The following is a 12,564-nucleotide window of genomic DNA, read 5'->3' as shown; positions in this document are numbered from 1 at the left end:
AGAAAAAATAAGTTTGTGAACCTTGTGATAAATTTTTTTTGTCAAACTGCTATTTTCATAGCCAGCTGGACCGAATGATTATGTGCCACAATGACATAAACGTGAAAAAAATACTAAAAGTTAAAATCCTCACTGTGATGGAGTCCCTGATTCAACCAACATTAAGCCTGGGAGGTGCTGGAAAAAACTGTGGTGTGGTTCAGCATGCAACAAGTTAAGCCTCAGTGATCACGTCCTTACCTGTGTCTGGTGCACTTGAACCAGTTTAGGATGTCGGCACAGCTTGTATAATAAATCTGATCATAAGGATGGGCGTAAGATTCCTGCACTGTTACTGAATAACTGGAATGACAGGAAGATGGAGAGGAAACAGAAGTCACATACATAGAGCAGGATTAGAGTGTGTGTCTGTATGTATACTTGGGTTTCATGCACAACACTGATTATCCCACAGGGCTCTCTAGCTGATACAAACCTTTGTCCTGTCCCCACTAACTACTCACTGTTTTGAATCAGGGTATCATTAAGTTACTGCTTGTGTGTGTGTGTGTGTGTCAACATTAGATATAAACCGTTTTTAGTCATTTATGAAATGTGCCAACAATGTAACATTATCATGTTATTCATTCTATTATATCTGTTGTTTCAAAATGATGGGAGTACACAGACAAGGATCAAAATGTTACAATGAATACAAAAGCCATTGTTCTTTGGTGTCACCAATGAATTTGTGACACCACACACAGTCTGAACTGACTGAACTTCCAGATCTCAAATTACTTATAAAAGTGAATGCGGACTCAAAAAGTGTTGTCGATGCAGATCAGTTGTTAGACTTAATTGACGTCTATATGAAAATGTCTGTATGTTTCATTTAATATATTAGCTCAGTGAACATTTTCCAAATTAGTTGATGGTCTTTGTTTCTAGTTTCCATTCTTCAACACATCACAATTCACATGTTTTTCACTGAAACACTATTATACTATGCACTCATGGTTTATTTCCCATTCACCGAATCAATGAGCCAGTTGTCTCACAGAGTTTTTCTCAGAAGATACTATTGGTCTGAGTGCAGCCTGTGGTTATATCATAGTTTGACGGCCTGTAGAATTAGCTGCCATGGAAACTGCGATGAGTGGCCATGGCCAGTTTTTAAAATGGCAGTGACATTGTGACTGACCTCTCCCAGTGGCTGCAGACATTAGGATCTTCCAGGTTTAGAGAAGAAGCAATGCAAGGCAGGAAGCAGAAGGCCACAGCCAGAAGATGTGTCCTATGGTGCAGTAACGGAGCCATCTCAGTCAGAGCAGCACCTTAAAGAATGGGAATGATGAGGACAGCACGTAAGTTTCAGTCATTTATAACCAAACATCCATCTACAAGCTCACGTTTGGCGAGGGTAGGGTCCACCCTGGAGATGCATTTTAATCCAGGTTGAAGTGGTGGGCTTTTTCCTATACAAAATCGCCAAAATCACTGCGAGATCTGCGCACAATTTTTCACTTCCCTTCTAACCATCTATACAGAACAGAAGAGATGAGTGCAACAGCAGCAGATAAAATGTTGCACAGTACGTTCGGCTGGGCATATGCCCATTGTCAGAAATAAGGGAATGACGAATGTTATAGTTAAATGCATTTTGTGTGTGAAACCTAAAGACCTGTCTGATTCCTGAAATAGCCCCATTATACTGTTATATTGTAGAGTTTTTAATATTAAGTCTAGCTCAGTCAGATACCACATCACCTTCTACTGAATGTGTAATGAACTAATTGAGCATAATGAGCAGATTTTTTTATCCATATTTCCAGTTATTTTGTTCAGAGTAACTTAAAAGTAATGCAAAGTGTAGTGTAATGCCTTACATTTCAAACAGCAATATTATAATGTAAGAGATTACTTTGGAATGATAATAACAAGTAATGAATACTGCATTACAGTTTTGAAATAACTTTCCCAACACTGATCTCAGGGATAACACACAGGGAAACAGACTCAGACCAACAGGCAATTTGGAGATGACTTCCATGGCTTTGGGTGGTGGGAGGAAACCCACACAAGGGAGAACATGCAAACTCTGCCCAGAAAGGCCCTTGGCTGGGAATTGAACCAATGACCTCCTTGTTGTGGGGCAACATATTCCTCCATCCAGCTAATCCCAGCTCAAATTGGGTGAGGGGCAGGGTACACCCTGGACAGGTTACCAGTCCATCACAGGGACAACACACAGAGACCAACAACCACTAACACTCACACTCAGACAATTTAAAGCCACCAGTTAACCTAAATGTGATGCCTTTGGACGGTGGGAGTAAACCCATGCAGACACAGGGGCTTGCAAATTCCACACAGAAAGGCCCCAGGCCGGGAACCGTACCTGCGCCCTTCTTATTCTGTGGCGACAGATTTGACCACTACGCCGCCGTGCTGCCCGCAACATATTCATATCAAAGAAATTAATTTCAGGAGCAAAGTTGGTTATTCAAATGATGAACCAATTTAATTGTTTCTTTCAGCACTGGGAGAATGCTTCAACATGGTCTATTTGCACAGTATTTACAGTCTAATCTATTGCACATATTTGTAGTCACAAGATTTAACCCTCTGGCACATTGCGATCATTACAACAAAGCTATTGAAAAGCTGTTTACTTCCAATTACATGAGTCTTGATTTCAAAATTGCACATCGGACTCTACCGTGCACGCTAGTGTGTCATCCCATACACTGCAACCCATTGGTCAGCCAGTGTGAGTCAGCCTCCTTGTTTTTTAAAAAGGTTTTCGCCAGTATAGGGCAGTCAGTCCTGGCAATTATTAACAGCAGTCTGTCTTCTGGAGTTGTCCCCATTGGTTTTAAACATGCAGTAGTGCAGCCTCTGCTTAAGAAACCTGGACTTGATAACACTGTGTTGGCTAATTTTAGGCCCATATCAAAGCTCCCTTTTATCTCAAAAATCCTGGAGAAAATTGTCTATGGCCAGCTCCTGGACAAGCACAAAATTCTAGAGGTTTTCCAGTTAGGGTTTAAGTCACTGCACAGCACAGAGTCAGCATTGCTCAGGGTTTTTAATGACATCCTCCAGACAAATGACACTGGTGACCATATGATTCTGGTCCTGTTAGACTTAACCGCTGCCTTCGATACTGTGGACCACAATATTTAAATTTCTTAGCTGCAGCACTTGGGGGGGAATTTGTGGAACAGAATCTCCAGTGTAAGCCTTGGTGGTTCTGAATCCACATCTTCTCCTCTATCATATGGGGTTCCTCAGGGCTCAATTTTAGGGCCTCTCCTTTCCCTCTTTATCTCCCCCACTGGGTTCCATCCTCAGGAAGTATGGCATCTCCTTTCATTTGTATGCCGACGACTGTCAGATTTAATGTGCCATTGAAAAAGAAAGCTGACTTCTCCATCAAACCACTTCTTTTATGTCTCAATGACATTAAAGCTTGGATGTCCCTTAACTTTTTAAGTTTTAATGAGAAGAAAAGTGAAGTGATGATCTTTGCTCCCAGTGGATCCTGGGAGCATCCCACTGATGACTTAGGCCCATTAGCACCGTATGTAAAATCAACAGTCTCCAACTTGGGTTTTAAGATGGACAGTGATTTTAAATTAAATAGCCAGGTAAGTGCAGTGGTGAAGTCCTGCTTTTTCCACATCAAAGGTGAAGTCTTTTCTCTTGCCCCAGCACTCTGAGTCTGTGATCCATGCCTTCCTCACATCTTGGCTGGATGACTGCAGTAGTCTTTATTTTGGGATCAGCCAGTTCTCCCTGTCACATCTCCGGCTGGTTCAAAATGCTGCTGCTCAGCTTTTAACTGGCTCACGTAAATGAGAGCACATAACGCCCATCCTGGCCTCCCTCCACTGGCTGCCTGTGCATTTTAGGGTTCATTCTAAGATTCTTTTATTTAATTTTATCTTTAATTTTATTTTATTAGTGTTGTTTTATGTTTTATGTTTTTATGATTGTTCATGCTCATTTTAAATGAAGTTGATATTTTTTGTTCACGCCTAGAGAGTAATAAAACACAACAAAAATCCTGAGGCAGGTTTTCATAATTACTGCATAAATTCAAAACTAGACTTTCTGCTAAGATTCAATATAAAGCTGTCTAATGTCTGAAATGTGTTGACAGAAACACTAGCATAGGGAAATGAGGTGATACGTTTACTGCAGCCTGGCCTTGTTCAGAAATAAAGGTTTTCTGTTCACTGAAAAGTGAACGGAAAGCCTTATTCATCTGAAAAAAGAAGGGTTTCAATTTGAAATCACCTGAAAAGATGGGGTTTTACTCAAAATTTTTATATGAGCTATTGAGTTTGTTTTCACATTTAATGCATTAACTTTAATCAATGAAATGAGACTTTGTCATAAGATATTACTGTAACCAATTCCACATGAGTGAGAGGTGGCAGAATTAGAAATAGAGACATTAAAAAAACTATAAAAAACAAACAGCAAATTACAACTGTACTGAAAATAATAACTGATTATACTAATAACAACAATAACACTAATAATAATAATTAGTTTAGAATGTTAATTGGTTAATGTTAAAGTTAAAAGCTCAGAGTAGCTACTGCAAACTGGGTGTTTATTGCGGGGTAGGAATAAACCAACATTGGTTTATGTCTGGGCTTCACTAACCAGATATCCACCAGAAACCCAGTTAGTAGTATTTGGACATCTGTCCATCATATTTTGAGATGCAGATGTAGATTTGGAATATGCAAAGGCCATTATTCCCACGAGACCCCCCAGTACTAAATTTCCTGAGGATGAAATGACAATCGACCATATAATATTCCAGTGAGTGAAATGCCAGATTTTTACAGTGTTAGTATTTGATGTTTGTCCTCCCACCTCATCACTAGCTTCATACATCAAGCCAAACAGCAGATGTGGAAGACTGAACAGACCATTAACAGATTGCATACGTAATCATAATAAAAAGAGGATGTTGGATTCATGTTACGTAAGCAGAGGATGATGTTTGCCTAGCATCTTGACAGTGACTGTGAAGCAATTCATTCAGCACATCACACAAAGAAATTTGAGATCTAAATAAAGATAATGCAAGTTATTACTCTCACAGACACCTGCTCCTGTTTGATCTGCTGTTTATATTATCACAGATTACAGATTATTCTAAAACCACACCATTGCTACAGTAGGTGCACTTGAATTTACGGTTAATAGGCCCCATTAAGGCCTATTTTTGCTGCATGCCTTGCCTGGTCCTTATATCTTGGACCCAACCCTCAAATCATACTTGCCAAATCTTCTGTCCCACTGTCTCTAATATCATCACAGCCCACCGGTGATCTGTGATCACTGGCTATGTTGCTGTAAGAAAAAGTGGATTTAGCCGAATTGATGAAGCCTCTTGGGTAAGGTAAAACGTCTTGAAGAATCTACAACTTGTCTTAATTTCAACTTTCTCACATACCCATCAGTGTTTCTTACTCACCTTCTCAAAGTGATAAGTTCCTTAAAATTGACAGGATGAGGCTGACTCATATAGGTAAATATCTTGCCAGACAAACCTACAGGATCTGTGTCCCCTCTAAGACTGAATTCTTGGCCAATCATTCTCTTCATCACAACTGGTAACAAACAATTGCCTTTTCATCTCTCTCTTCATACCAATACTGAGATACTGAATGTGTGCAAGGTACACGTTCATAACAATATCCAGACTTAGAGATTCTTCAACATCAATCCAACATTACACTTCTATCCCCAAATATGGAGGATTGCACTAGTGGACCTAGACAAAACAGCAGCATTAAACTAAAATGCTAGCACAAAGATAAACCATATAACCAGTTAATGCGACTGCAGAAGCCCTTTATTAACCTCAGCTATGCTTCACAATACATTTTTCCCAAAAGATGGAGTGAGGGTGGATTGTTTGCACTGTTGAGACAGTCTTACTTTAGTTAATAAAGACAGCGACATGACATATGACACATAAGTATTTTGTTAAGAAAATAGTTGAACATTGATAACTGATTTAACACTGGTGTGCTCTTTGCTGTGTTGTGTGTATACATCAAAAGAACCAAATGACACAGGAGTACTAAGAAAGTCTAATCACTTGATTCTCAGGAGACATTTTAATTTGTCAGCATGTCTCGAGTAAGTCTGTCTGTTCTTATTCTTTAATGACACAGAAACAGCTGGCGGCTACAGCACATGATATGGAAACTTTATTACTGCAGATGCTTCATTAATCTACAGGGGCCAGTAAGGCCTATCCCGCGTCTTCTGGCTAACCTCCCTCTGAAAAAGTGACTTGATGGAGAAAGCCTGTGAGATATCTCCAGTGACTCTGGCTGCTGACAGTGTGTCTGTCCTGGCAGTTTATGGGCCAGTGGAGCCAGTCCTCTCAGGTTTCACTGAGCGAAGAGAGGGCACAGCTGCAGCCAACACTGAGACCCTCCCTACCCCAAGACAACTGCACTGCTGCACAAACAAGGGCCATGCTGTGTGTGTGAAAGGACTCTAGACACAAACCCCTAATGGGGCGGATTAAGATGGGCTGCATAGCTTTGATACACTGTTCCAAGCAGCACAGTATTGACGCCTCTCTGTCCACTTGCAAACGACAGCCAGGAACCAAGATCTGCTGTTTGAAGTCCCTCCAGGACTAGACAAAGGCTACACTCAGGCCATGGACCAATGTTTTTTGAAGCCATATGCAGTTTTTGGGGACTGTGTAGCTTTAAAAAGCCATACAAATCTGTGATATTTGCAAGTTATGTGCTCAATTTGTCCACCATCAGTAAAATTTGGAGAGTTTGTAGAGTTACCATGATATCAGAGAGCTGTTTGTCCACTGACATTCCTGATATGAAGTGGCGGTTTAAAACCCTGCATAAAGGAACACATTTTCAATAATGTGTAGTACAAAAACATGACAGTAAATGTTCTAATTTCAAATGGAGAAAAAAAACCCAATCATTTAAAAGCGATGACACCTAAACTTTAAATTGAACTTTATGTGAAAAGTATTACAGCAGTTGAGGCCAATGCACCTAATCATCTAAACCAGCAATAACCTAAACTGAAATTGTACAGACAAACGTTTCACCTCTAAATTGACAGACATACGGCCAGACTGTATGTCCAAGGTTTAGCAGCAAGATTATTCATAATGTAGGGTAGGGTAAAAACAGATTGGGCTGTACATTTCTCTCCCAGGATGACAACAGACTCAGGTCCACTTTGAACCCCAGTTGCACAAGCTGTCACTTTATACTATGATCAGCCACATTTGGACCATAAAATGTTCACACTGCTTAACTCTACAATTGAGCGTGCATGGACAATGGTTGGTGGCCATTTTTGTCCCCATTATGCAACAGATGAATGACAAAGCTTTGAAAAGAGAAATAAAGCTGTACATCCTCACAGAGTCAAAGTTGCTATTTATTTGACTTGTGCCAATCTTAATATAGAGCACAACAACCTGTCAGGGCAAATGGAAACTGGCACATAGTATCACCCTTACACAGCTCAAACACAGATGAACTACAGATATGGGAAACTTTGCTAAAAAAGAATACACCTTTATCATCATTACAGCTATAGCTCAGTTTTTTGCTTTCTTTTGGAGGAGGACACTTACGTTCCCATCGACTCATTAGTCGCACCAAACAAAACAACAGCTGAGACTGATGAAGCACGCCTACAGCTGACTCTGAAGAGTTGTTAAGCAAGCATGACAGAGTACAGCTTAGACTGATTATAGTGTACACGTCTGACCACATAGTGTTGACTCTGATGTGCTAAAATGATTGTCATAGTGTTTAAATGATGGTATTGAAACCATGGTGGTAGTTCTTTTGTAGCAGTTTCAAGTTTGCGTCAAGCTTGCAGCACCTGTCACAAACAGACTGTCACTACTTAATCTTTTGATTATTTAATCAAGAGCAAATTACATTTAAGCTTACTCTCAGGACTCACAGAGTTAAAACAAAAGTCACACAATGAACTTATGATTAACACAGGAAGAATGAGACAAATGAAGAGCCAAATCACCAGCTGCATCAGAGGAGATGTTCTGATGCATCCTCTGGCAGCGAGAGTGTCACATCAATCACACCCACAATGTTGTGTGACCCTCAGGTGCCTACTGGGTCTGACTAAATGCTAAAACACCGACCGCAGATCCATTGACCAAAATCTTTATGTTGAGTTATACCCTCATTCGGGTGCAAAACCTTTCTGCTATATTTTACAGTGAGAATAAATGAACAGATAAATGATGTAGAGCAGATTGCAAAGGACTTTACTGTGTACATGACTTGACATGAGAAGAGTGTTTAGAAAGGCGTGTGCAACAAACAACTGTAACATGGATCAAATGCACTGTACAGAGGAGAGCAACTATCAAAGGTGCCAGTATTTTTCCACAATGGAAAACCACAAAAAGCCCAGGAGAGTTGAGCCAGGACAGTGTTGTGGATAGGGTAGTTATATCCTTGAGGAACATCTGTAGAGAAGCATGACATAGATGCTCGCCACCGTATCCAAGAATGGGAAATGGCTTACTTGGTGGAGATGTAATAATTGCAAACAACTTCACTGAGGAAGTGTTAGATCATGGCAAAAGGATTGCTTCAGAACAGAGAGGACTTGGGTGACGAGTAAAGATGCAAACTGTCTGGTCAGTCCTGGCACAGAATTTTGTCTTCTTCAGGGACTCCTGATAGATACTAGTGGACTAGACTGGTTTGAATTTTACTTTGGATATGAGTGGTGGTAAAAAGCACCACAAAATCAACTCAGCAGAGAAGGTAGATTTACCTACCACTAACTGTATACTTGATACTGTTATGATAAAAGTAGGACATAATAAAATAAAATAGGACATAAAACACAAGGATCTATTTTAATGCTTCAGCAACCTCCACGAAAGATTTGTTTCACATGGGGAACAAGGATAAGTGAGGTGGAATCTAGATGGTTTTGTACTTGTGTGGAATAGTGTGATGTTTCACCATTCTCCTCCCAGTCGCAGCATATATATATATATATATATATAGATGATTCAGATTCAGACAACTTTATTTTTTCGAAAAAGGCAATTCAATTTTACAATTTAAATAGTTTATTAGTATAAATTAAATACTAATTTAACATGTTGAAATAATGTTTTAAACTACTGGACAGTGTTTTTTAAATTGTGCTGCCGATTGTGTTCCCCTCCGGTGGGCGTGGCTTTCGGAGTATGACGCGTTGCGCTCTGTCCTATCACAGGACGCCCGGGCAGGCTATTGGCTCGTATTACTCGTATGGTACCCGTACTCGTAAAATTGCTGTATCCGAACCGGATACTTGTTTCAGCCGAGTATCCGGCTCAACCCAAGTAATTATCTATCCTGCACAAGTATTTTTTATTGGTGTGCTTCAATCACCAAAGTGGGAACCGTCATTTTGTTAATGAGCTATAAACAAAAACTTAACTACCTTCTCGTGTTTCAGTTGATGTTTCAACTCTCTCAACTCTAGCTGTAAACCTAATTTCACTTGCGCACTACATACCACTGGTTCATGTCATAATAATCCTAACCAGACTGGCAAATTCTCAATCAAATACTCAACACACCAACAAAGGAGTATGTGAGCATGGTTGCATCTGAAAGGCACTAAGCTTTCCTTCCAGTTTACACTTGTGTCTGGTGATCTTGAAAATGTGACTGTTCACGCATGGTTTTGACAGGTGCAACTTATTAGACCCACTAGAGTCTCTTGAGTGTTTTTTGCCCAGACTTTCTCCAGTGAGTCTCTTTCGGTTACCATCAGAAACAGGTGGCGCATTTTAAAAGCTTCAATAAAATGAGAAGCGATCCATGCACAGGATGTATACATCTTTGAAAGTGAAGGGGTAAAAATTTTGTGTGGTGACTGACAGCTATGTGACAAAACTGATTAATAAAAAATGTAGGGCAACCAGGTATGGATGCAACCAATAAATTTAAATTGCTTTGCAGCCTGTGTTTTTAACTGATGATTACATGTTTACTCAGTTGGCAGTTTATTATGTACATCAATTATTTGCAGTGTGGTAATACTAACACAGTCGAACATTACAGTACTGCAATACATCTTCCTGTCAAGATGTTTTACTGTTCAATGTTCATGTTCAGATTTTTTAATTGTTTTGGAGAACTGTTGATTCTACTGTGTCCCTGTGATTGCTGTATAATTGAAGTTTATATGGCCCTAAATTTTTAAAATAATTCTTTTAAATTGATTGGAAACTTTAATTTTTCAAAATAACAATGGTCCAATGCTAATGTTCACCTATACATCATAAAGGAAAGTAAGATGAGCCACTAATGCAGCTTTCAAGAATTTTCAATTACATCCACCATTCAATCACACATAGGATATGAAAAAAAGGTCTAAAACTCAAAAAAGTCTTAGAAGATTTCTTATAAACAATTTCCCCCCATTTGTTTCTGCAATTATGGCCAAAATAAAATTTGCATGATCAGACACTTCTGATTTAGATCAAGGAGAACATCATGACTCACGGTTTAATCAGTTCACAATCTGTGACGGCTGGCTGTGGATCAAGAGGGGTGATCTGTGGACCACACAAGCTACCTAGACACAAGCTGGAGTCTGATCACCCCTGGCTGGGTTGCCTGGGCGAGAGTGTCTGATGTTGAAAGACCCGAAACACCCAATGACCCCAGGTTACATCACTGATGATGTGTCTATGTTGCACCAGTAGGTGTGTATTAAACCAGACCTCCGCAAATAGCAGAAAAAAGACCATGACTTTTAAATAGCAGTTTGTTTTCTGTTTAGTGGTGCAATAACAATTACTCACTCATCTGTTCTTCAACTAGTAGATGAGAGATGTAGGTAATTAACATACTTTGGGGGGTTTCCATTCCTACAGAGCAATTAACAGATGGAAATACAGTTACATGCTTATTAAAAATATATTCATAATTTCTAAACTAAGCTGTGCTTGATTCTTCAGCCCAGAAGAAAAAAAAAAAGATTTTCTCTCCAAAAGTTCCTTCCTGGAGAATTTCAGTAACTTTGCTCAAGGATCAGGGTGATTAACTCCTGCAAATCGTTAACAGCAAAATGTACTTAAGTATTACATTAATTTACCGAGGACAATAGATATATAGGTACGATAGAGTTTAGGTATACTGCTCATCCTTCAAAAACTTTTCATCTTATGGACTCTTTGACAATTTCTTTTTTAGTTTGAACTTGAAAAATCTGCCATGAATGAATTGAATTAATAAAATAAAAAGATACATTATTCACACCTCGTCTGTGATCAGGTCACAGAGCTCTGCTGTCCAAGGGGGAGAAAGGTTTACCTTATCTACGGCAGAATAACGATCCTGGCCTAGCGCATTGATACGTCCTCGTTGTCAGCGATAAATCCGTAAGTAAGACAGAAAAGCCCATAAGACTCAGCTGTGGAATCAGTCCTGTTAAAGGCAGCGGTCCTACCTCTGCAGCGTCTCAACAAGTATGAGAGCCTTCTCATTCTTAAAACACTGGGCCTGCTGCTGCGTGACGTCACTCAGGCCGTCCCTCCAATCAGGGACTCAGGCTCAACGTAGCGCTGAGTTAACAAGATGCAGACGAGAGAGTTAAAAAGTTAAAAACTAAACAAAGAAGTCAGTAAACACCGATTAAAAGTAAATCATAAATAAATAAATATATAAATAAAAGTTAACGAATAAATAAAATAATTTCCCAGACGAGACCACGTCAAGAAAGATATGAAGGAGAGCTCCGAAAGACTTAGGAAAACAGATAGAACTGAGTCTGCATTGACGCCAGATTCATTTATTGTAACACATGGAATATGAACAAACTGGCAAATGACAAAAATCCAACGCGTTTATCCAAAGCAAACAAAACACACAGCATAATAACATTACAAGAATATGAACTAAAATCCAGTCATTAAAATAATATTTAATTTTTTATATATAAAATAACTGAGTAATAACTAAGCTTCTTATCATGGTTGCCTTTGAGCGTAGAAGCGAATTTCACTGATTCTGTTCTTTTGTTTGTCTGGTTGTTTTCATTTTGTGTGTGGGGAAACCATGTCTCACACTTTGATAATTGCTCCTCAATCCATCCCTTCCATATCAGTGATCTGCTGTATTTTCATTCCGTCTCTCACAAAACTATCAGCTGACCTAATGCCCATTGAAGCCTGAGCTCCAGAGAGAAACCAGATGAACAAAGATGTAGGGAATACTCATGATATGTAAAGATCACAAACATATCCTCTTTTGCAAACCAACATTTCAGACACAAAATCTATAATATGAGACTTTTAAAACATATGCGGAGGAGCTTCGAGAACAGCATGAACAATTTGCTCTGTTCACAAGTTTTACGTGTGAACTTAATACTTGGTAGGTACTTATTTTGAACTTTAAGAAATCATGCTTGCGAAAGAGTAGGGCATAGCTGTTTAGACACTGGTAGTCGATGTATTAGTGCACCTTGAAAAGGGTCGGCATGCCGCTGGTGTGATGTTTGTTA

At 39.4% G+C, this 12,564-nt stretch overlaps 1 protein-coding gene across 2 annotated transcripts in view; it reads right to left on the bottom strand.

Annotated features, from left to right (window-relative positions):
- megf10 (multiple EGF-like-domains 10) overlaps positions 1–11,500 on the bottom strand; it is a 42,797-nt gene extending 31,297 nt beyond the window's left edge. For both annotated transcript variants that reach the window (XM_029515311.1, XM_029515312.1), the window contains exons 1-3: positions 11,373–11,500; positions 1,184–1,316; positions 241–342 (exon numbers count right to left, since the gene is read on the bottom strand). In XM_029515311.1, the coding sequence (XP_029371171.1) occupies positions 241–342; positions 1,184–1,299 (218 nt within the window). In that variant the 5' untranslated portion in view covers positions 1,300–1,316; positions 11,373–11,500. The remainder of the gene's footprint in view (positions 1–240; positions 343–1,183; positions 1,317–11,372) is intronic.
- Between the last annotated feature and the right edge of the window lie 1,064 nt (positions 11,501–12,564).

The sequence above is a fragment of the Echeneis naucrates genome, chromosome 12 (assembly GCF_900963305.1).
Source record: "Echeneis naucrates chromosome 12, fEcheNa1.1, whole genome shotgun sequence".
Lineage (NCBI taxonomy): Eukaryota > Metazoa > Chordata > Actinopteri > Carangiformes > Echeneidae > Echeneis > Echeneis naucrates.
This window is presented reverse-complemented; position numbering and strand designations above follow the sequence as displayed.